The sequence below is a fragment of the Myxine glutinosa genome, chromosome 4 (assembly GCF_964187855.1).
Source record: "Myxine glutinosa chromosome 4, kmMyxGlut1.1, whole genome shotgun sequence".
In the NCBI taxonomy this organism is placed as follows: Eukaryota; Metazoa; Chordata; class Myxini; order Myxiniformes; family Myxinidae; genus Myxine; species Myxine glutinosa.
This window is the reverse complement of record NC_136264.1, coordinates 119,165,026-119,190,297: the sequence shown is the minus strand read 5'-3', so window position 1 is coordinate 119,190,297 and position 25,272 is coordinate 119,165,026. Positions and strand designations below refer to the sequence as shown.

Below are 25,272 nucleotides of genomic sequence, written 5' to 3'. Positions count from 1 at the left end.
TTTGAAGCCAGGATTTTATTTCAGTGATGCAGTTTGTCAGGATAGAGTGGGTGGCGGTGGAGATGGACTTGGTGGAGATGAAAAGCTGGATGTCATCGGCGAAGCAGTGGAATTGGAGACCATGACGGCGGATTAAGTGACCAAGGGGGGACAGGTACAGGATGAAGAGGAGGGGGCCAATAACTGAATCTTGGGGGACACCTTGGGGGAGGGGAGCAGTGGGGGATTTGCAGTTATTGATGGAGATGAACTGGCGTCTGTCAGAGAGGTATGATTTGATCCAAGAGAGGGCAGTGCCGGTAATGTTAAAGGTGGTTTCAAGTCGGGTGAGGAGGATGGTGTGATTGATGGTGTCAAAGGCGGTGCTGAGGTCGAGGAGGATGAGAATGTTGAGGTTGCCAGCGTCAGAGGAGAGGAGAAGGTCGTTGGTGATTTTGAGGCGAGCAGTTTCAGTACTGTGGTTGGAGCGGAATCCGGATTGGAATGTTTCATACAGGTTATTGGCAGAGAGGTGATGTTTGAGTTGAGTGGCTACAGCGCGTTCCAAAACTTTTGACAGAAAGGGTAGGTTGGAGATGGGTCTGAAGTTATTTACGGTGTCAGGGTTGAGTCCAGGTTTTTTCAGAATGGGGGTAACAGCAGCAATTTTGAGGGATGGTGGGACGATGCCTGGAGACAGGGAGGAGTTTATTGTTGCAGTGATAAGTGGAGAGAGAGCAGGAAGGGAGGCCTTGACAAAGCTGGAGGGGATGGGGTCAAGAGTGCAGGTGGCAGTTTTCATTCCCATGAGGAGTTCAGAGAGGTCAGTAGGGGAGACGGGAGAATTGAGACAGGGGTTGGCAGGATAAGGGGGGGCAGGTGGTTTGAGGGGGAGCGGGTGCGGTGGTGGTTAAGCTGTTGTAGATGTTGTCAATTTTGCATTGGAAGAATGAAAGGAAGGAGATGCAGTTGTCTACTGTGAATGACTGGGTGGTGGTGTTCAGGGGGCTGAGGAGTTTGTTTATTGTAGAGAAAAGTGCTTTTGGGTTTCCGGAGCCAGAGTGGATAATTTGAGAGTAGTAGGCGGAGCGGGCGCGGGAGAGGGCATCTTTGTAGTGTTGTAGGTGGTCCTTGTAGGCTTGGGAGTGAATTGTGAGACCTGTTTTATTGCGGAGTCTTTCAAGTTGGCGAGCACGAGTTTTCATCAGGCAGAGTTCAGGGGTAAACCAGGGAGCAGAATGGGTGAAAGAAACTGTTTTGGTTTTTATAGGCGCAAGCTGGTCAAGGCAGGAGGAGAGAGTGTGGTTGTAGTTGTCAGTGAGGTCAGAAGGGGTGTGGAGGTCAACGAAGGGAGAAGTGGACATTTTTTCAGAGAGGGTGGATGAGAATGAGGTAGGTGAAAGAGCGTTTAGCTTACGGAAGTTGATAGTGCGATAATGCCTTGGTGCTGGGGTGGGGATGTTGATGGTCATAGTGATGGCTAAGTGGTCAGAGAGGGTGAGGTCGCCTACTTGACAACTGCCAACTTATTCAGGCCAGGCCGCCCAAGCAAGTTCAGCCCGAGAGCAGACCGCAAGATGCTGAAAGAAGTCTCTAAGAACCCCAGAACGTCATTACGGGACCTACAGGTAGCTCTTGCCACTGTTGATGTCAAAGTGCACGAGTCTACCATTAGAAAGAGGCTGCACAAATTTGATCTACATGGGAGGTGTGCCAGGAGGAACCCTTTGCTGTCCAGAAAGAACATCAGGGCAAGACTAAAGTTTGCCAATGAACACCTGGGCAAAGACCAGCACTTCTGGAACAATGTGCTCTGGACAGATGAGTCAAAGGTAGAGCTATTTGGCCACAGTACCAGAAGACATGTTTGGGGAAAACCAAAGACAGCATTTGACCACAAGGACCTGATACCAACTGTAAAGCATGGTGGTGGAAATATTATGGTTTGGGGCAGCTTTGCTGCATCAGGGCCTGGGCAGCTCACCATCATATAATCCACTATGAAATCTTCATTGTTCCAGAGGGTGCTTGAGGATAATGTGAGGCCATCTGTGGGAGAGTTGAAGCTCAACCGAAGGTGGACCTTGCAACATCACGTGGACCTTGCAACATGACAATGACCCTAAACATGCCAGTAAATCCACCAAGGAATGGCTGAAAAGAAAGAAATGGAGGGTTCTGGAATGGCCAAGTCAAAGCCTGGATCTAAATCTCATCGAGATGTTGTGGGGGAATTTGAAACGAGCTGTGCATGCAAGAAACCCCTCAAACATCGCACAGCTGAAAGAATTCTGCATGGAGGAGTGGGCAGTAATTTCTCCCAGTCGATGTCAGAGACTGATCGACAGTTATAAGAAATGCCTACTTGAGGTTGTTTCTGCCAAAGGGGGCAATACCACCTATTAGAACCAAGGGTGTACTTACTTTTTCCACATGCGAAATTTGCATTTATGTTTATTTAAATTATACAACGGACGACAAAATGTAAATGTTTCATGATATTTGTTATGTTATATCACTTTGATCTATCAATATTGTTGAAATGAAGATCAAATAGCTGTATGTTGAAATATGTTGAAAAAGTCAAAATTTACATGGGGTGTACTTACTTTTTCACATGACTGTGTATATATATATATACACACACATACATACATACATACATACATATATACATACATACACACATGTATAAGTATACTTACATACATACAAATAGGTTGTTTAAAAAAAAAAGTGGACTATTTTATCAGCCTGATATTCTGTCGTTTCTAATGCTGCACCCATATCTCTTGCAGGTTATGGTGGTGGTGCTATGCCATTTCTTACAAGTAGTTAGTGGGACCCTATGCCAACTATGGTGTTCACAGTGGAACAAAAACTGAAAATCGTGACTTTGTGGTTTGAGACAAAATCATACGTGCAGATGCCGATGGTACGGCAGCTGCATGTGTGAGATGCCCCACCGCCAGCGTTACAATGTTCACACCCGTAATGGACCTTTCAATGGGAGCATTCAACAGTTTTGTGGAGCACTTCCAAGCACATGGATGCATGAAAAATCAAAATAAAGGCAACAGTGGCCACCCACTAAGTGTTACCAAGGGCCAAGGGAACATTAACCTTGTGAGAGATTCTGCTATCGAAAGTCTTCAGAAATCTCAACATTGGCATTCCCGAGAACTCGTGATCTCAGCCTCATCTGTGTGGCGCGTTCTCACTTCTGAACTCAAGCTCCACCCCTACATCATATCTGTAAGGCACAAACTAACTCTGAATGGCATGGCAAGACGAGTAACAATGTGTGATTGGTTCAGTGACCGAATGGAAATGTATCGAAATTGGATCAACTCTTTGTGGTCCTTTGATGAAGCACCCTTCCATTTGAATGGGGCCATCAACAATCACAACAACATCTTATGGGGTGCTGAGCATCTTGAGGAGGCGTCTGAGATGTCTCACAAGGGCCCGAACTCCACTTTCTTCTGTGCATTGAATGCCAGATGGGGTATGCTGGGCCGATGGGGTATGCTGGATTGGTTCAAGGACGCCAATGGTACGACAGTGACAGTCAACGGCGAGCGGTACCACGAGGTCTTACGCTGATTCCCCGCTGATCTCGCTCAACTACCTCTCCAAACCAACTTAGACTTGCATGGTTCATGCAGGACGGTGCCCCACCGCACACTTTAGGTGAAGCCATCCACTTGCTCCACAAGCTGTTTGGAAATCGTGTCATCATTCTGGGCACGGTGCATAAATGGGTTCCCCACAGCCCAGATTTGAATCTATTGGATCTTTTTCTTTTTGGGTGCTGCTAAAGGTCAGGTTTACACCAACAAACCTCGAAACCTGGCTGTCCTGAAGCAGGATGTGGAGCAGTACCGTCGGGTTACCACTCCAGCCACTTCCAGAAATGTTGCAGAGAATTTCAGTCAGGATCAAAGCCTGCTTGAACAGAGGTGGAGCACACATTGAAAATTTCAATTACAAGCAGTATAATTGATGTTTGGAAAATGGCATGGTGTATTCTTTCCATCAATATATCACTGAACTTGCTACATTTTATAATTTCTCTGCAATAAAACGTTCAAATAGTCCACATATGTGAAACACCACGTGTGTGTGTGTGTGTATATATATATATACATACATATATATATACATACATATATATATACATACATATATATATACATACATATATATATACATACATATATATATACATACATATATATATACATACATATATATATACATACATATATATATACATACATATATATATACATACATATATATATACATACATATATATATACATACATATATATATACATACATATATATATACATACATATATATATATATATATATATATATATATATATATATTGTTGTGGATATGAGAATGTTTTTTTATTTTGTTGTTGTGGTAAAATGTTGTTGTAAAAGGTTGTTGTAAAATATCACCCCTCCTCCCTCCGTTTGTGGTTGTATAAAGGTCAAAGGGCGTTTCCGTAGTTAGTCCATAAAACATACATGCAGGACACCATATATCCTTTCTTTTGACAGTTATATCCTTATTATGTGTATTAGCGTAAGGCTGTGTCTTCCATTAATTGAAATACTCCATTGCACCAGTGAAAGAGAATAGATCCCCTTTCCTTCCCATCCCCAAAATCTCCATCCCATATTACCTCCGATCCAATTGCCGCCATTGACCACGAGGCAGGGTTGGGGGAAGGAAGGCGTTTCCCCACCTCGTCAGAGAGGGGAGGAGTGAACCAGCCCCGCTCGACCAACCATGAGCCAGGGGTTTGGCTACAGAGGGCGGAGGAAGAGCGGCCGGGGAGGTTCGCAAAGGTTGAGGGGCGGGGGCCTATATAACCCAAGGCAGGGGTGTGGCCAGGAGAGATGCGTTTTTACAGAGGAGAGCAGAAGACAGAAAGGCCTGGAGTTGGACTTTGAGTTGGTCTGAGTTGGTTGGGAGTCGGTCGTCAAGTGCAGAGTGGTGAAGAGTCAGTCAGTAGAGGTGGTGGTGGTCAAGTGGTTGCGTTGGTTGCGGTGAGGAGTCGGTGGTAAAGAGTGAGGGACCAAGAAAGAAAGAGAAAGAGTCCTGAAGCACGAGAGGAAGTTGTTGGACTGGGTGGGACTAAGGAAGGAGAGAGAACCCGTCACACCAATCCCCCAAGCTCCGCGTTGGCTCCACCAAGCTCCGCGTTGGCTCCACCAAGCGTTCAGCTCCACCAAGCTCCGCGTTGGCTCCACCAAGCGTTCAGCTCCACCAAGCTCCGCGTTGGCTCCACCAAGCGTTCAGCTCCACCAAGCTCCGCGTTGGCTCCACCAAGCGTTCAGCTCCACCAAGCTCCGCGTTGGCTCCACCAAGCGTTCACCTCCAGCCATCCACCTCCTGCAATTCCCCGCGTGAGTCCGTCTTTTGTTTGTTCTGTCCTGGGTTAATTAAGTCTGTATAAGCTAGTATTTTCCCTGTGTCACCTGCGTCTTATGTGTTGTAAATAAACCTTGATTGCTTTCTTTTTGCTTGTGTGTAAATAGCCAATAAATTCAGTCGTATTTCCAAACCTTTCTTTGCCTTCTTTTTCCTCTTTGCATTCGTCGCCTTTGTCTTTTCCCCATTGGGCAGCTACGGTGCGATACGGCCAAAGTTCGGGTGGAATCGGGTGAGTTTTGTTAGGTCGCGGTCTTACACCACCGCTCGGTCTATAACATCTAACCGCGATCTATAACAATTGGTGTCTGGGAGTGAGATTCGGGGCCCGAACCAAATTTTTAAAACATCTAGAAAAAAATTTTGGTCAAAATTACGAGCTGCCGAAATTGTTTTTTTTTTAAAGCAAAACCCGAATTTTGAAATCGCGCCATGGCTGTTCAAGGCGACGGGATGCCGGTGGGAGAGATAGACGGGGTAGAATCGACCCAGGACTTAGGAAAAAAAATGGTGGAGGAGAGTAAAGAAGGTGTGGTTGAGGGTGTATCAGGTGCACAAAATGGCGGCCTCGCGCACGTGGTTGAGGGGGCAGCTGCGGCCGCACCCTTTGTACTACCAACGGTGGTCCAAATGCAAGCCTTCATGGCGCAATTCGCCGAGATGCTGAGAATAAACGGGGAGAGATTGAGTAATAAAATGGAAGCAATAAACAACAGAATGGGTGACCGCATGCAAAAATGTGGGGAGACCATGGATCGCATGGTGGGCGAAAGGGTCCCAGGGGTGCACGAGGAGGTAACGCGAGTCGAAAAGCGCTGGTTGAGCGAAGCGGAGGAAAGCACGGGTACAATGACGGGGGTAGAAATCGCGACCCGGGGCTTGGAAAAGCCGGCGACCGATGAGGTAGAGGGAATTTTATTAAAGCCAACGGTCGTCGAGGTGAGTAAAGAAAAAGCGGAAGTGGGCATTGAAATTGAAGAGATGACGGAGGTAGCCCGGGAATTGCAGGGAGAAATGGATAATGTACAAAGTCTGTGTTCAAATCATGATGAGATGCTCACTAACCAAATAAAAAGTTTGCAGGTGGCAAAGGAGGTGCGGAGACAAGGTACGGAGGTGAGTGGCAATGTATATGATGTGAGGAAAGATTCAGTCGGCTTGGGGATTGGTTTGGATCCGGGTGTTCGTGAAAGGCCGTTGGTGAAGTGTGTGACAGGTCAGGTGTGCGAAAAAAGAGGTGTGCGAGAATGTCCGACCATGGGGTGTGTGAGGAAAAAGTGCACGCCGAGGAGTGAGTGTGCCCGTGCCGTCAGGAGTGAGCCGGTCGAAGCGCGTGTGCGAGGGGGTACATGGAAGCGCGGTGTGGTGAGTGTTACGGAGGAAGTAACGAGAGAGTGTACACCTGTGGTGAGTGTTACGGAGGAAGTAACGAGAGAGTGTACACCTGTGGTGAGTGTTACAGAGGATGTAACGAGAAAGTGTACGTCTGTGGTGAGTGTTACGGAGGAAGTAACGAGAGAGTGTACACCTGTGGTGAGTGTTACAGAGGATGTAACGAGAAAGTGTACGTCTGTGGTGAGTGTTACGGAGGAAGTAACGAGAGAGTGTACACCTGTGGTGAGTGTTACGGAGGAAGTAACGAGAGAGTGTACACCTGTGGTGAGTGTTACAGAGGATGTAACGAGAAAGTGTACGTCTGTGGTGAGTGTTACGGAGGAAGTAACGAGAGAGTGTACACCTGTGGTGAGTGTTACAGAGGGTGTAACGGGAGAGTGTGCGCAAGAGGTGTGGTGTGTAACAGAGAGAGCGTTGGTGGAATGTACGGACGGCGTTGGACTTGGAACGCCAGGTTTTGTGAGGGTGAAAGGGGTAGCGTATGCTTGTAAGCATGCAAGTGAAGCATCGATGGTAACCGGTTTAGTGGTTAGAGCGACGGATAGCCGATGCGAGCACTCGGTGCGAGGGGTGCTTGGTTGGGTGCGAGGCCCGGCGTCGATCGAAGCTGCGTCGTTTCTCTTCGAAGCGTCGTTGCCGATTCGGGCTTGGCCCCGCCCCGCACGGTCGAGTCCGGGCTTTGTCGGGCGAGGCGACCGGTCCGGTTCGAGGGCGAGTGGGAGGAAGCGGAACGGTGCCCCCTCGTGGGGACGGGGTTCCGACCAGGGGAGATGGAGCCATCGGGCCCGGGACCGCAAGGTGCCGCGCCGAGATGGTGCGTGGAATCTCGGTCCAACCAAACCACCTCCCTTGAACCGAAAGCCGGACGGATTCAACCTGCAGGCAACCAAACCACCCGAATTCATTGCTCGGCTTTACGAAGCCGAGTTTAATGATGTCATGACGCACCGAGGCTAGGATATAGCGGACTGTGATGATGGTGATCGTGATAGTGATAGTGTTTTGGACCAAAAATTAGAGAAAAACAAAATTTGATGATTGGCAGTAATGATTGGCAGATGATGAGTAGTGATTGGCAAATTTTTGATTGGTTGGAATTTAGGTGTACAAAATTGATAGTGAGAGACCCCCGATGTGGTGGGATGGCAAATCCACCATCCCTCACAGACGTGGGGCAAAGGAGCTATAGTTTATGGGGTGTATGGCAGTGAAAACTAGCCCGGGTGGGTTAGGTTATATTGTAGGGATCTAGAAGAGATTGACATTAGGTAACGTTAAGGTTAGTTAGTGACTGATACCTGTAGTGGGGACGCAGGTAGATTAGTGTGGATGATAATGACGTGGGAGCGCAATAGTTTAAAGGGACGACTGGGAAGCGCAAGTTTCAGAAGGGAGTAGTTAGCTGAGATGATGCCGTGTGTGTGAGGATTGAACAGGTGAGAATTGGACAGGTGTGATTGCACAGGTGTGCAACTGAACAGGTGTGTGGAGCAGTGTATGAGGGAGTAGTGGTGATTGTGTGTTGTGTTGACCAACTGGTCCAGGAAGAGGAGGAGGGTGCAGGTGGCACCAGGTAGGATTGCACAGGTGTGCAACAACAGGTGTATGTGGTTGTATGGAATAAATGGTATGGAGTAGTGGAATGGATGGTAGTGGAGTGAGAATGGTGGAAATTGTGGAGTGGAGTGGATGGTGCAAAGGTGTGAATGGGGGAAGAGTGGACCCCCATCACGGATACCCGGGGCGGGTAGTGTAAGTGTTAGGTAGAGGGTACAGGTAAATTGTAGTTGGATATTGGCATCTGTGGTGCGGGTGACAGAATGGTATGTGGATGGGTGCGTTGGTGTTGTGGAAATGGCTGGGCGTGTAGCCTGTTAGTGTGTGTAGTTGGTTGGGCGCTCCACCACTGTGAGGATGTCGGCCAGGTGAGGCCGCAGGTGGGCTCTGGGAGCCGGTAGTAGTTGTTGTGGATGGGGCCCGAGGATCCGGAGGACGGACCCGGGTAGCCCAGTGCCAGAGGGCACCGAGTGGGGTGACAGAGCCAGGAGGGGCCTGCCCCAGTTAGATAGGTTAGGGTGAGGAGCTAGGTAAGCTCGGGTGGCAACTGCAGTGGTGGAGGTGTGCAGGTGGGTAGACCCACTGGGAGAGGTACACGTCGCAGCCCAGAAATTGTGCTAGAGCACCGGGAGATGAATCGGGGGAGTGAGACCCCAAATTGAGAAGCACCACAGTTTGGCCAATGGGAATTGGTTTTTAGAACCCATAGTGTAAGAGGGCCAATGGTTTGGCCGGAGAAAGAACCCGGGTAGTGTAAAGTGTGTTAAAATCATTTAGAGGATAGTTAGGATGAAGGATCTCCTCGCACCATCTGCATCCACTCACCTGAGGTGACAGGTTCTCCACACCATGCCATGTTTAATTATTTTTACTGTGCAAATGTTTGGAATGTGAGACGCATCATGACGTGGGTGTGACATTGTGCGTAATTCCATCTCTTCCTCCTTATGAGGATTGATGATGAATTGATGATGGCAAATTTTTGAAGTAGAGGGATTGTGGTGACGAATTTGGTATAGGGGAAATATGGGGAAGACGTGACAGTAGTGACGAATTGGTAATGTGTAGATTTTGTACATATGGCGTAAGGGCAAGGGTAGGCTAGGTGACAGGGGGGTGACGTACGGTAGGGACGAGCTTTCTCACTTCGCCCTCCGTACGCATTTTGCCTTGCATTGCCTTTTTGACGTGTACCCTTGAGACCTTACCCCTCGCTCATCTGTCTTGTCCCCCCTTTTTGTCTCCCACATGAGGACCTGAGCGCCGTTGGGCGCCGAGGGGAGCGTGCGTGGGTCGGCCATTGTGCGCCCGAAATTCCCAGAACCAGCTGTCTGCATCGATGCACCACGTTATGGACCACATGTCAGTGGCCGAGCACCACTTATGGACCCCATGGGTTGGGGCAAGGCCCCTCTGCTGGAACCGGCCATGAGGGCCCGAAATCTTGCTGGCGGACCTTGGCCACAGGGCACCGATGCCCCACAGGTGAACCACACTAGTCGGCCCTGTGGGCCATAAATAAAATCAAATAAAAAAAGGACACATTGGGCACACTTTATTGAAAATAGGCCGCCAGTAAGCAAAGCAAAAGAATGACAACATCTGGAAGAACAAATAATAACCAGCAGAGGGAGCCGAAGAGCAAGAGATCACCTGCAGGGTTTGGGTTTGTTGGATTTATTTTATTGATGAACAGTGGTGACTGCACTGATTGGTGCTTGAGGGTGTGTTGGTGCGTTATAGGTGCTTTCATGGTGCATTGATGCAGAGCAGACTGTCCTCCCCCCAGAAAGAACAATTACAGGTCCTGGGTTAGTTTTGTAAATAAAAATAGCGTCAATTGTAAATAATGCTTCCCACCGTCAGTGTGTAGTTTGAAGACCATTCCGCAATTCGGTTAACTGTGGGCGTAAGTCTGTTAGGCAGGGTGCAATGGAGCAGCGGGACACATTTATTTATGTTTTAAAACTGTCGCACTCAGGGTCAGGCTAAAAGTAGAGGGAACTACACCTACATGCCACACTAAGGTAAAAGTAATAGGCCCGGGACGTGCCTAAGGGGAGGAGGGTGCAGTGTTGTGGATATGAGAATGTTTTTTTATTTTGTTGTTGTGGTAAAATGTTGTTGTAAAAGGTTGTTGTAAAATATCACCCCTCCTCCCTCCGTTTGTGGTTGTATAAAGGTCAAAGGGCGTTTCCGTAGTTAGTCCATAAAACATACATGCAGGACACCATATATCCTTTCTTTTGACAGTTATATCCTTATTATGTGTATTAGCGTAAGGCTGTGTCTTCCATTAATTGAAATACTCCATTGCACCAGTGAAAGAGAATAGATCCCCTTTCCTTCCCATCCCCAAAATCTCCATCCCATATTACCTCCGATCCAATTGCCGCCATTGACCACGAGGCAGGGTTGGGGGAAGGAAGGCGTTTCCCCACCTCGTCAGAGAGGGGAGGAGTGAACCAGCCCCGCTCGACCAACCATGAGCCAGGGGTTTGGCTACAGAGGGCGGAGGAAGAGCGGCCGGGGAGGTTCGCAAAGGTTGAGGGGCGGGGGCCTATATAACCCAAGGCAGGGGTGTGGCCAGGAGAGATGCGTTTTTACAGAGGAGAGCAGAAGACAGAAAGGCCTGGAGTTGGACTTTGAGTTGGTCTGAGTTGGTTGGGAGTCGGTCGTCAAGTGCAGAGTGGTGAAGAGTCAGTCAGTAGAGGTGGTGGTGGTCAAGTGGTTGCGTTGGTTGCGGTGAGGAGTCGGTGGTAAAGAGTGAGGGACCAAGAAAGAAAGAGAAAGAGTCCTGAAGCACGAGAGGAAGTTGTTGGACTGGGTGGGACTAAGGAAGGAGAGAGAACCCGTCACACCAATCCCCCAAGCTCCGCGTTGGCTCCACCAAGCTCCGCGTTGGCTCCACCAAGCGTTCAGCTCCACCAAGCTCCGCGTTGGCTCCACCAAGCGTTCAGCTCCACCAAGCTCCGCGTTGGCTCCACCAAGCGTTCAGCTCCACCAAGCTCCGCGTTGGCTCCACCAAGCGTTCAGCTCCACCAAGCTCCGCGTTGGCTCCACCAAGCGTTCACCTCCAGCCATCCACCTCCTGCAATTCCCCGCGTGAGTCCGTCTTTTGTTTGTTCTGTCCTGGGTTAATTAAGTCTGTATAAGCTAGTATTTTCCCTGTGTCACCTGCGTCTTATGTGTTGTAAATAAACCTTGATTGCTTTCTTTTTGCTTGTGTGTAAATAGCCAATAAATTCAGTCGTATTTCCAAACCTTTCTTTGCCTTCTTTTTCCTCTTTGCATTCGTCGCCTTTGTCTTTTCCCCATTGGGCAGCTACGGTGCGATACGGCCAAAGTTCGGGTGGAATCGGGTGAGTTTTGTTAGGTCGCGGTCTTACACCACCGCTCGGTCTATAACATCTAACCGCGATCTATAACAATATATATATATATATATATATATATATATATATATATACACAGACTTGGCATTTAATATGGAATATATTTTTTTCTTGACTTGGGTTTACTTTCTGAACTCGGTATATCAATCTGGTGAGTTTCTTTTACGCTTCGGTGATTTCTTTGTTAAAAGAACCATGTCATTGATTGTCTGTCGCAGCAAGAAGTCAATAACAGGATTATATCAGAGGTGGCGTGACAAAATGTACGGACAGGTACATTTGACGATTGGCTTCACAATCGGGTGTATAAGGGTTGTTGCGTTCTGTATTAGTGGAAAACAACTGCACGTCTACAAAAGTTATTGCCGCTTCCCCTGGAGATGGTCCGTCAACTCGACAATGCTGTTTGTCATTTAGTGGTGGCTTTACGAAATTCCGGCATGAAACAGCGTGCTATTGCTCGGCAGTATGGCATCACTCAAGGTCAGGTGTCAAAGATCCTGAAACAAAATGCTCAGAGGGGTGTCCCTACTCCAATACCGAGGTCAGGACGTCCCCGCAGAAGCACAAGGAGGGATGATCGCCAGCTGCACCGGTTAGTCCGCAATGGCCGTACCAAGTCAGCTAATCGGCTTAGGGCTGAGTGGCAGCAACTGACAAATGTGCCTGTATCCAGAAGGCTAGTCAACCAACAACTGGTTCCACCAGGCTATCATGCCAGGCGTCCCCTGAGAAAGCCACGTCTGACCAGACAACACTGCCAGCGCTGATTGCAGTGGGCCAGAGAGCACCGTCAATGGCAGCCAGGACACTGGAATCACGTGATCTTCAGTGACGAGTCTAGATTTCTGGTCTATCGTCAATATGGCCGCATCCGAGTGCGCAGACAAGTGCATGTAGCCTACAACGAAGATTGTAAGGTGCCAAGAGTCCAAGCTGGAGGTGGTGGGGTGACCGTTTGGGCTGCTTTTCATGCAGGGGGCAAAACTGACCTGGTTGTTCTGAATGGAAACCTGAACCACTTCAAGCACAGGGCCATTCTGGAAGAAACATTGCTTCCATTTGTTCGTGCAGCCTTTCGAGGAACTTTGTCTTCCAAGATGACAATGCACGGCCTCATCGTGCTCGCATGATCCAACACTTTCTTGCTGACCGTGGTGTAGAGCATATGGAGTGGCCAGCCACGTCCCCGGATATGAATCTGATAGAGAACTTGTGGGCAGAATTAACGCGTCAAATCGACAACTTGGACCAGCAGCCAGCCTCTGTGCGTGAATTGCAGCAGGCTATTGTCACTGCATGGCAAGCGATTCCTGTCCAAACCTTGGCAAATCTCCTGAACAGCATGCCTCGACGTTTACGTGCTCTCCTGAATGCTCGTGGGGGTTACATGAACTACTGAACTGTAATTTTACTGTCGGTAATCCCAGTCGCTAGTCTGACGCACGCTAGTCGCACGTCTGACTCTCTTATTCGTCCCAAATAAATCTCTTATTCGTCGTCTGCACGTCGCAGTCGCTAGTCGCACGTCTGACTCTCTTATTCAGGGAGCATGGCGACTTGGGCACGGTAGGACACCCGCGGAGCCCCGGCGGACCAGGGACGCGCGAGCCTACGCGTTAGCGTGCTACGGTGGAATCAACGGCTTCGGCCACGGCCGAGCCGATACTTGGCCCGGTCGCCCGGAAATGAACTGGTTCGACGCCCGCGCTAGAGAGGTCGCGGGCGACTGAGATGTATTAACAAATTAGTTAATTAATTTGAGACGTCCGATTTCTAGTGTTTGGAAATTTGGAAGAGCTTGACCCTAGCCTTTCCCTTGCGAGGGCAAGGAGGAACTTAACACTTGACACTTAAGCTTAGTTTGAAGTACACCCTGCCAGCGCTCCCGGTGGGACGGCAGGGCAACCAGAAGGGACGAGGTTCTCCTGACCACGTGGCCCTCGATCTGGGAAGCGAGAGGCGTTCCATTAGTGGACGCGCCCCTCACGCCCGACTTTTGGGCGGCCCCGGCAGCCCGTTTGTTTTGACGTTCCGTGACAGGCCCCGCACCCCCACCTCCGGGCCGACCGGGCGACTGGAATGAATCCCGGGCCCGAACTTAACTTTTGTTTTTGTTAAAAAAAATTTTTGGCTAATGTGCAAAATAAAGAGATACTTCTGGAAAACGCCCAGAAGTTTAACACAGTACTGTCCGTGAATTGAGTTCGATATCAGTTTACATCACTTTCAAGGATCAATTTATTTGCTTCGAAATGTCAAATGTGATTTTTGTTCCTTTTAAAGGTCACATTAACAAAATCTAGAATAATTTCAACATAATTCCAATGAACTTTTGGTTCTAAGTCATCTTGAAAAGTAAGTACACCCCCACAAAAAAAATATTCCATATTAAATGCCAAGTCTGTATATATATATGTATATATATATGTATATATATATATATATATATATATATATATATATATATATATATATATATATATATATATATATATATATATATATTTCTATATATATATATATATATATATATATATATATATATATATATATCTATATATATATATATATATATATATATCTATATATACACAAAGAATTAAGTTAAGCACCCCTACACAACGAATTAAGGTAAGCACCCCCTAATATATATTCTTTGTGTATATGTATACATTGGCATATATTCTAAGGTATGTGAGATCAAATAATGATTGGTATGACATTAGCAATTATCCATTGATGAAATTGAGTGATCAAAGTGAAAAAAAGTGATTGGTTGAGTCAGTGATCCGATCACGTGGGTCCTACACACGTTATTGACGCAAAGATCGCTAGAGGTCTTCTCAGAACAATGACTGTACGTTAGAAAACATAAACGTCATCCACACTGTCCGTGATGGACCTATAGCTCCATACTTAAATTGAGGTGAAAATATGCCTAAAATTCCCAAAAAATTTCACCTTAAATTATTCAGAATAAAATATTGAAAACGGCATGATTGTTATGTTTTTATGTGACCATAATATCACTTCTCCAGAAAATATAGCAATATCATGGGTATATTACACTGTTTTGACGACAACAAACTTGTAATGTGCGAGGTTGTAAAAAAACGGGGGGGGTGCTTAACTTAATTATTTGTGTATATATATCTATATATATATACATACATACATACACACACACACACACACACACACACACACACACACACACACACACACACACACACACACACACACACACACACACACACACACACACACACACACACACACACACACACACACACACACACACACACACACACACACACACACACACACCTCAAAATATAAGAACAAGTCCAACAAAGTTGTTATAAAGTACTATTGTGCGACTCCGGTTAACACCAGAGACCGCGGATAGGTCTAAACGGTTTTATTCGGAGGCAACAACCAATACGGATTTTACTATGGTCGCACGGGAGGAAGAAGGAAGGTGGAAGCTGCGTAAGCGCTTACTGTGGACGGCGATCGAACTCCAACGGACACTCCGATTCCCTAAGGGAATTAACTCGACACGGGCACAGGTGTAACAGGGAATAGAAAATAATAAAAGGGTTTATTAAAAAGAAACGCAGGGACAGGAAAACGCGATAATAAATCTAAAACTCCTAAATTGGGATCCCACTCACCAGATCTCAAACACAGACGGGGGAAAATGAATTACGAAAAGAAATGTCTCGTCGTGTAATTTGCAATGGGGATTGGCCTTATCTGTCCTGTCGTCTTGTCTGTCTCCAATCTCCGCTGCAAACCATGAGGCGCCTTGCTCCCGCACAAGCACCGCGAAGCACCCAAATTCCAAAGCACCACAAGGTCCAACGCAGGCTAGCGCGAATCCCCCCACAACAAGGAGCGAGCTCCAACCACCTCAACGGCGATCTTCCACACGACAGCCAACTCAACCAGGGCGAGGACTTTGCTCACAAGCCAACTCGGGATCGCATCGGGACTCTCTCAAGCTGTGAACTGCGAACCGAGAACTCAAAAACCTTTTTCTGCTCACGTCGTTTGGCGCACCCTTCTTATCACCTCTGGCAGTGACGTCAGCCCTGCGCGGCACCCAATCAGGGCCTCGTAGCCTCCCGTGTTTTGTCGACCCGCTTCGCGCCTTCCGCGTCCATTCACGCCAACCGATCACAGCCCTCCTAGGTGTGGTATAGCACGTAGCGTGTAGCGTGCTACGCGGTCTCAGCGGAGATTAAACGGGCCGCGGTCCGGCGCGGTGCGCCGAACCGGCCCCGTTGCCTGGTCGTCTTCCAAAGTCATGTCAGGGATGGGAATCATTTAGTGTTGTAATAAAGATCCTAACTAAGTGTCTAAATGGGTGCAGTGCCAAAAGGGACAACGGTTTGACTACCAGGTGAGACATACAGGGGCTTTACCTTTTAATCCCTACGCTACTTATCACTCGAACATCCTGGTATTCTCACAGGTGTACATCTTAACCGACAAAACGCCGACACATGAAGAACTTATTACAGGGTGATTTCCTTACCGCGACAAGCGAAGCACGTTACCTATTCAGACCTATCTGCTCTACATATCACTACCCCACCCGACATAACAGTACCTTTTTTAGCTTCTCAACTTCCAATTCATCTTTCTTCACCGTGTCCTCCCACACGTGCACCTTGCCTAAATCCTCCTTAAGCTGCGTTCTCTCGTACTCCAGCTGGATTCCAAGCCGTGTTTTCTGGTTCTCAAACTCAGACCTGTGAGAGGTATGAACAGGCTTTTCACGGCATGTGTTGAAGATTGTCCTCACTACAACTCATGCATCAATCACAATGTGAAAGAGTCCAATTATATTTATCGATGTTCTCAACCTATCAAACGATATCACAATGGTAAAAATTCTAATGTTTACCAACATTGAAATGTTCATGTGCAAGATGTTCTGCCAATTGTGCAATACAAATAATAACTGGAGGAAGAACAAGCTTGACATGTTGTCATGAACTTGTCCCACACCCTTATCGATTAAAACTAGAACAACATGCTTCGACGTCACAACGTCGACCGATATGCCCCCGCCCACATTATTACATCATTATAATACTTGTACCAAGTTTGATTTAAATCCATTCAGCTGTTCTCAAGTTATCACATTTTTACCTGACATGACCTCTGACCTCTTCACCCCAAAATTTAATCAGTTCATGTTTACATCATTATACAAACATATACCAAGTTTTCATTTAAATCCCTTCAGCTGCACACAAGTTATCACAGTTTTACCTGGCATGACCTCTGACCATTGGCCTTTGACCCCAAAATCTAATCATTTAATTTTTACTTCATTATACATACCTGTATCGAGTTTGAATCAGATCACTTCAGCTGTTCTCAAGTTAGACCTGTTATTATTATTTTTATTAGATTATTATTATTATTATTATTAGATTATTATTATTATTATTATTAGATCAAGTTGGTTAGACCTGACTGACATTTGACCTATTGACCCCAAGTTCTACTCAGTTCATCTTCACATCATTCAACATAATTGTTCCAAATTTGGTCGGAGTCCATCACAAGTTCACAAGTTACCAAGGTAACAGGATTTTTACCTAACATGACCTTTGACCTCGTGACACCAAAATCTAATCAGTTCATCTTTACCTCAATATACATACCTGCACCAAGTTTGACTAAGATCCCGTCAGCCATTCTCAAGTTATCGAGGTAACGAAAACCTATCACGGACGGACGGACAGACAAACAGTTGGACGGACAACCTGAAAACATAATGAATCGGTCAACTTCGTCGGCAGAGACATAAAAAAACAACAATCCAATTTGGACCCAATGATCAGATGTGAACAACTACATAAAACGCACCGCTTTTTTGCAATTTCCTGCTGCCTTTTCACTTTCTCCTCCTCAAATTCACGAATGTTTCTCACACCAATTTCACGGCAAAACTCCTCAAATACCTCGTCCTCGACCTGCCAAACAAGATTTCATGTAAAAAGTCACCAAACATGAACCGCAACCCAAACCAAACAAGTCAAAACAACGACGTAAATGTCTCAAAGTATCCTATACGTCGTGACATGCATTGACATGAGCGCAGACGCACCGACCTGGTTCATCTTATCAATGATCAGCTTCACGTCTCTCTCTCGAGCTACAATGCAGTGCTTTATCTCGTTCATGCGTGGCCCAAAGTTTACCAACTCACTCTCCAGTTTTGACTTTTCCTGCAGTGACAGAAGGCTATAAATTAGACGTCAATTTGAATCTCATGTCATCAAAAGTTAAAATGCCAATACAAATGACATCAAATCCACATGCAGAATTAGGGCAAAGGGTTATGTGGTTATCAGTTATTCTTAACAATCAACAAAACATACTTTTGAAGGTGTGCAGTGCCAACAATGAGTGTATCCTTTTACATATCTGCAAAATACGAGGGCATACTGCAAAGTAATGCCTCCCATTCTTTTTCACCAAAATATATAAAATTATAAATATATTTGAATGAAACAAAGAAGACAAATACTAATATCAATCGTCATTCTACCATGGTGCACATTTGTTTCTCAGCAATTACCACTGCTGTGCAGAGATTTTGTTAACGTTCAAGTAGTTTTGTGATGCTGTCACAATAGCTTTGCGTCCTGCCAACGTAAGCAGCACTTCACATCGGCCTCGACATCATTGTCGGAAGAATATAATCTCAACGAAGGTGTTCCTTAAGTTTGAGGAAGAGCCATGTCGGGGCTGGTGATCTGCCATACTCAATTGACTGTCTCTTACTCTCAGGATTGTATTCAAGCACCCACCTCTCAGTCATCTTCAGTTACCTCATCTCCAGTCAGTCTTCCAAGCTCAACTCCAGCGCTTCACAGTACTGTCAACAATGTTCTGCCATCTACTATCTTAACGAATCTAGCACTGAGACATCCAATGTCAGAATCACCAAACTTCATACCCAGTAGCGAGAAGAACTAATGTGATGACTGTGCTCTGTTTCATTCAAATATCTTTACCTGTTATAGAGAAAAAGAAAAGGAGGCATTACTTTTCAACATGCACCAAGTTTGACTAAGATCCAGGCCGTGTTTTCTGGTTCTTTCTGGTTTTCTGGTTCTCATTTCAACATACATCTGCTGTAACATAAAATAACCCACTTGACATCTTGAAAATACATTGTTCGCTGGCAACAAACTATTTCTAAATACAGACACCCATACACATTGTTCCTTTAAAGTAATGTGCTGATTACCAAATGTTCAAGTATTTATAATTGTGGATTTAATATTTTTGGTGGTTAAACTCCAGGTTAAAATATCAATAATATAAGAAACAGGTGTACAAACTAGGGTTGTAATCGGCACATGTTTGCACATCTGCGTCAAATATACTTATACAAAGTTTATTCAAAATCCCATCAACTTGTTCACAAGTTGGCGAGGCAACATAATTTTGACACGTCCTCAATGTAGAATTTGCAAATTTTGAGGTTCTAGCTCAAATAAATAACGGAGATATGAAAGGCATCACCTTAGCCAATCAGAAGTGAGATATAATTGCTTGTTTTTAATTGGTTTTTCAAAACACGTAAATTAACACCTAACTTGTTGATATGAATGTCCAAATGATCGTATTTTTCATGTTTACAAGTATAACGATGTAAAGTAAAGAATGCAACTGTGTTTATTAAACATGTTTTTTTTTTAACAGTTTAAGAAAGATCACTTAAGGCAGTGTATAAATAGATGACTCGTTCCCAGTTTCTTTTTAGTTACAGTCCAAAACCTCGCTTTTATTATTACAATCATATTATTACATGTACCTTATTTTTGTGTCGCACTTAAAATCGGTGCACAGACATTGACAGCGTATAAAGTTAAGCCATTTAGTGTTTCGGTTTAAAGTGATTCAGTGAATCGTTAAAAGGGCTCTTTGAAAGAACAGAATGTGTTTTGGATCGCATGCCATTACACGAAGGTATGACGTTCACATTCTCTGATAATCTAGAACATCGGTGAGAGTTATTTTCATTTTCCTCTATAGGATTGTTCAATTCTGTTCATTAGTCCTTCATAATCACGTGCTTGATGGTTGCATGGTACAAGCGTTTTGGCTGGAAACCAATTAGGCCTGGTTACTGCACGTACAGGGTCTTGCTGCTGTGCACAAAGTTTTACTGCACACTTTTTATTTCTACTGTACCCTAAACCTTTTACTGTACACTAGATTTGGCCAGACTCGAGCTGGAATCAGGCTGAGTCTGAGTTTTTGGCAGAGTCTGAGTCCTGAAGAGTCGAGTGCGAATCCAAGTCCTCCAAACAACATTCATTCTAAAACCTCGGTCCTAGAACCACACCTGAGAAGTGGAATCCAGAGCAAGCGCATCTGTTCAAAGTTTCACAACTTACTAGAAAGGACCCGGCATTGCCGAGCAACGCAGAGTCGCTTCGCTGACGGGAATATTAAGAGTGGAGGGGAAAGGGAGGGGGATGGGGAGAGAAAGGAAGAAAAGGGGAGGGGTAAGAAAGAGATGGGGAGGGGGAGTGGAGAGGAAGAGGAGACGTGAAGGAGTGGAAGGGTGTGAGAGGGGGATGGAGGGAAGGAGGGGGGTGGGGGAAGGAAGGAAGGGAGAAGCTATGTGGGAGGGAGGTGAGGAGGAAGGGAAGGGGAGGGGATGGATGGGAGGTTAGCAGAGGGGCAAAGGGAGGAGGATATGAGGGGGGGTGGGAAATGGGAGGGAGCAGGAGAGTGGAGAAGGGAGTGAAGAAGGGAGAGGGAGGGGAGAAGGGAGGGGGAGGAGAGAGGGAGAAAGAGAAGATTGGGGGGGAGAGAGGGCGACAGAGGCATGAGGAGAGAAAGGTGAGGGGAGGAGGTGGGGGGGGGGGGGGGTGGCGGGGGCATTATCAAAGGGAATGTGTTGAAAAGTTGGCACTGAAATACGAGTTGACATAGCATGTATCATATCAGTCCACTACCCCTCATGTATGGAGAATACAGTGCAGAAGGGAAGAGGGAAATTCTTCCATTTTTGCTTACATAATAAATAGATGGTAAGGTGTTTTGACAGACAGGTTTTCAGAGAAAATAAATAAAAATTAACTTTCACCCTTTAAAAATCGTGCGAATAGATGCAGCTCCTTTTCGCACCTGTGTTGCAAGTACATCGACCCACTTTGTGATGCCTTAAAAGGCGGTGTATGGTCATAAATACTGTTTAATAGGGCGATATATTTCTATTATATGAATAAAATCGAAATGTTGACAAAAAAAAGCATTGAGTACAGCAAATATTTTCTGAATCTAAATATGAGAAATCGGATTGAATGAGACTCGGCATTTTAAGTGAAGAAGATGGAGGAAGAGTTTTTGTTTTAATGGAAAATGGAAATTGTTGAAAGAAAAAGTTTTGAATATAGCAAATGTTTTCTGAATCTAATTGATATGAGACCCACCATTAATATAATGAAGAAGAAGATGGAGGAAGAGTTTTGTTTCAAACTGAAAATTGAAAGTAGCCCATCTATCCTCACCTTACTCAACGATATCATTCTGTTTGCAGATTGCCTAGCATCTGACTGATAAAAAAAATGCCAATCAGAATCTATGGTGAGCATATGTACGGCATATAATCCCCTACGTATTGACAGATGGATGCACGCACGCACGCACACAGACAGGCACACCAAAACCAAGTTCCTTTTATATTATAAAAAAACAAAACAAAACAAAAAAACACCTTTAGAGGCCATTTTTCCCCGCAAAGCGGGGGTTGGCCTTTTTCGGGGACCGTGGTTGTTGTTGTTTTTTGTCCCCTTTTTGAAGCAATGTTTTACGGCCGGATGCCCTTCCTGCCGCCAACCCTTTTTGTCACCTTTTATACGATAAGCAGGGAATTACCAGTGAACTGGTACTCAATTAGCCGACCTCGGAAGGATGACAGGCTGAGTCAACCCCCCTGGCGTTAATTCAGCGATCGACCGGGATTCGAACCCAGGATCCTAGGATCCTAAGCTGGCACCTAAGCCGCTAGCCCAACACCAGGGTCTTTATATTATAGATATAAATAGGTCTTTTATAGGTCTTTTATATTTATAGGATATAGGTCTTTTATATTATAGATGACATGATTTGGCAAATCATACCAAAGTACATCCAGCAGGTAGGGAGCACAAGCACATCCCTTGAGAAAGTGAACAATAACCTGCATGTTGTTGGCCAGGTGCTTGTTCTTCGTCTGCTCTAAGTCGCTCTGTGTGTATTTCAGCCTCATCTGCAGACCGTGAGCCTGTGACTGCACCTGGCGTAGCTCCGCCTCCTTCCGCTTCATTCTCACTTGTTCCTACACAATTACACACCCAGGTTGCCAGTCAACTCACTATTCTTACTTGCGAGCCATTTATGATGCAAGATAATGTTTATCTCTGGCCTTAAAACGATCATTCATTCATTCATTCATAATGTTTATCTAAATATTTTTAAAACAGCAGAGCAGTTCACAATGTAGTGGGGGGGGGGGGGGGGGGTTGGGGGCTTCAATGATATAATAATCTACCTTCCCAATGCAAAGTGAACTCTATACCCAGTAACTATAACAATAACAACAGTAAAAGTAACTCCATACTAATTCCGAGGGCTATGTTAATTATGAATAATTTTCAGTGTAAATAAATGAGCAAAAAGATACAGATCGATTTTTGAAGACATTTCGTGCAAAGACGATCGATTCCAAGATTCCTACTTTCAGTTCCTCAGTGAGACACTCCTTCTTCTCCTTCAGCTTGTCCACTGCCTTCTCATCCCATCGCCGTGCACGTGCTTTCAAATCACTCGCTCCACCAGAAATAACTCCAGACTTCTGGAATAGGGTCCCGTCAAGTGCCACTGCCTGCAGGCAAAATTAGCGCCAGAGATAATGTGGACTGAAGGACCTACATGCCAAGCTGGGCAAACGTCCTCAGAAACCAACAGTCAACATCTACATACAACACAAGCGTGGTGGGACTTTTGACACTTCCCCCACTGCTCTCTCCTCTCATGCTTTGCATATGTTATATGTAAATGCAGATATATACCTTGTGGCGCTGTGGTCCACCAAACGCAATTCGTCGTGCATCCTCCACATTCTCACATACAAGAGCATTTCCGCATGCATACTGCAAGGCCTTTTTTATTTGCGGAGGCTCGTAGCGGATCACATCGACCACCAGCTTTGCCCCTCTCAGTTCCCGTAGCTTCTCGTCAGTCGGTTTGACCTGCAAATGGAAATTCGAGCTTGATGCAAAGGAAATAAAGTTGCAAACTGGCACCAATAAATGCAGATTTGGTGAAAAAAAATAATTCCTAGCGATAGCAATTTCCTGTGGCTAGCCGACACTATCAGAGTAGCCACAGAAGAGTGGTGGTTGTAAAGGAATGCATTAATCATGAAAAAATATTGGCTTAAGCCAAATGAAAAGCAAAATGTTTCCCCAAGAGGATCAAGGGGTAGGCATTTTAACCTCCACAACCGAAGGTGGACGGAGGTTATGTTCGCACCTGTGTCTGTGAGCAGGATATCTCAAAAAGTTATGGACAGATTCAGATGAAACTTTATGAACAGGTTGGGTATGTGACAAGAACGAAATGATTAGACCTGGATCCGAATTAGACCTGGATTGTGACAAGGACCTGGATCCGAATTTTGTACATATTTTCAGTTTTAGCCCGATGTTTTCAAGGCTGAATAGTGTAAAAATACAGAAGGGTTTTCCTTCATGTATGCAATTCAAATAAGGGATGAGCAATTTGCCCGATTCTTGTTATTGCAGTTGTAGTTGTTGTGGCTGCCACCGTAGGTGGATGTGCATTGTGTTTTCACCTCTGTGTGTGAGAAGGATATCTCAAAAAGTTATGAATGTATTCAGACGCAAGGTTGGGTGCTTGACAAAGATGAGGCAAGTCAATCAAAGATGAAGCGATTCAATCAAAGATGAAGCAGGTCAATCAAAAATGAAGCGAGTCAATCAGAGATGAAGTGAGTCAATCAAAGATGAAGCGAGTCAATCAAAGATGAAGCGAGTCAATCATCGATGAAGTGAGTCAATCAAAGATGAAGTGAGTCAATTTTGGTGAATATCCAGATCCGGATACGAGAATCTTTTTGAAATAACAAATGATTCTTCACACCATTGAGCGATGGGGCCAAAAACAATATACAGCATGATATTTCAAAACGTTGTGAACAAATTACAAAATTTGGCGGATGAGTTATGCAGGTGACAAGAACAAGCTGATTAGATTTTGGTTAAGGTCCGGATGCAGATCCGGCCTATCAATGGGATACAAAACGTAAACTGTTCAGTCTGGTAGAGGTATGCGATCTACCAAGTACCGTTCCCGTTCCAAATTATATACTTGCTCTTGGTATAATTAATTAATTAATTAATTCATTAAAGTCATATAATTAAATGAAAGTCATATAATTAATTAATTAATTATAGTAATCAAATAAAAAAATTAATTACATGAATTAATGAATAAAGAAATAAAGAAATAAAGAAAGCACCATTGTGAAAACATAATTCTTCAATCCCCCAAATACCTCGAGATAATCAAGTGGGAGAAATGTTTCGGGCTCGCCCCGTTGCTCTTTGATGTACTGGATGCAGTCTCGGCCAGTCTTCTCTGTATCCACTATGATTGCATCCATGTTCTTTCCCAACACCTTTGTCACAGCTATCTGGTACTTCTTTTGCGTTGGCTGGCACAGGTCGATGAGCCGGCCGTACTGTGAATGTCACACGCACAGTCCAGGTAGAGCGAGCAACGTTATTACATCTCAAACCCCGCATCAATGTCATTGCAAAAATAAGCAACACAATACTGATGAAAGCTACACAATGCCAAGGAAAAAATAAATAAAAGATGAAGTGATGGGGTTAAATCATTGAAGCGATGGGGCCAAATCAAAAATAAAACGTCATTAATGTGGATGTGAACTTCCTGTTAAGCGACTGAGTAGCTCAGTTTAAAAAGACATTTTGGTTAGCATTAAGATTCTGCTCCTCAGCTGTTTGGGAGTGTTCGATTTATGCAAGCAGAATCGGGTTGGACCATGTCATATATGGACGTGCAAACGTGTTCTTTTGTTCAAAGGGGTCTCTTTCCGTTTCCGGGAGTTACGTCAGAGTGCAGACGGTGTGACGTGAAACGGGCCTGTATCCCAAGAGTAAATAAATGTACGACAATCGATCGTTGTCTGTCGAGTTACATTACAGACTAATATGACCCTACTGCAAAGCCGCAATGAGCCGGCGAAGCCAAAGCCTCTTGCCAGTATTTTACCCATCACTATGGCATCAGTAGGTTAGGTAGTTGGTAGTAGGTAGGTGTAGTAGGTACCGTACCTAGTTCAAAATGACACCATTTGCATTCTGGATGAGATTAAAATTGATAAAATTTACTTCTTGATGAATTCGGTG

General features: G+C 45.3%; 1 protein-coding gene across 1 annotated transcript in view; it reads right to left on the bottom strand.

The window, feature by feature from the left end:
- LOC137425135 (structural maintenance of chromosomes protein 1A) overlaps positions 1-25,272 on the bottom strand; it is a 139,390-nt gene that overhangs the window by 83,622 nt on the left and 30,496 nt on the right. Inside the window, exons 12-18 of the mRNA XM_068113262.2 lie at positions 24,393-24,578; positions 22,885-23,064; positions 22,551-22,697; positions 22,014-22,151; positions 17,920-18,036; positions 17,675-17,781; positions 16,404-16,545 (exon numbers count right to left, since the gene is read on the bottom strand). Coding sequence (XP_067969363.1) covers positions 16,404-16,545; positions 17,675-17,781; positions 17,920-18,036; positions 22,014-22,151; positions 22,551-22,697; positions 22,885-23,064; positions 24,393-24,578 — 1,017 coding nt within the window. The remainder of the gene's footprint in view (positions 1-16,403; positions 16,546-17,674; positions 17,782-17,919; positions 18,037-22,013; positions 22,152-22,550; positions 22,698-22,884; positions 23,065-24,392; positions 24,579-25,272) is intronic.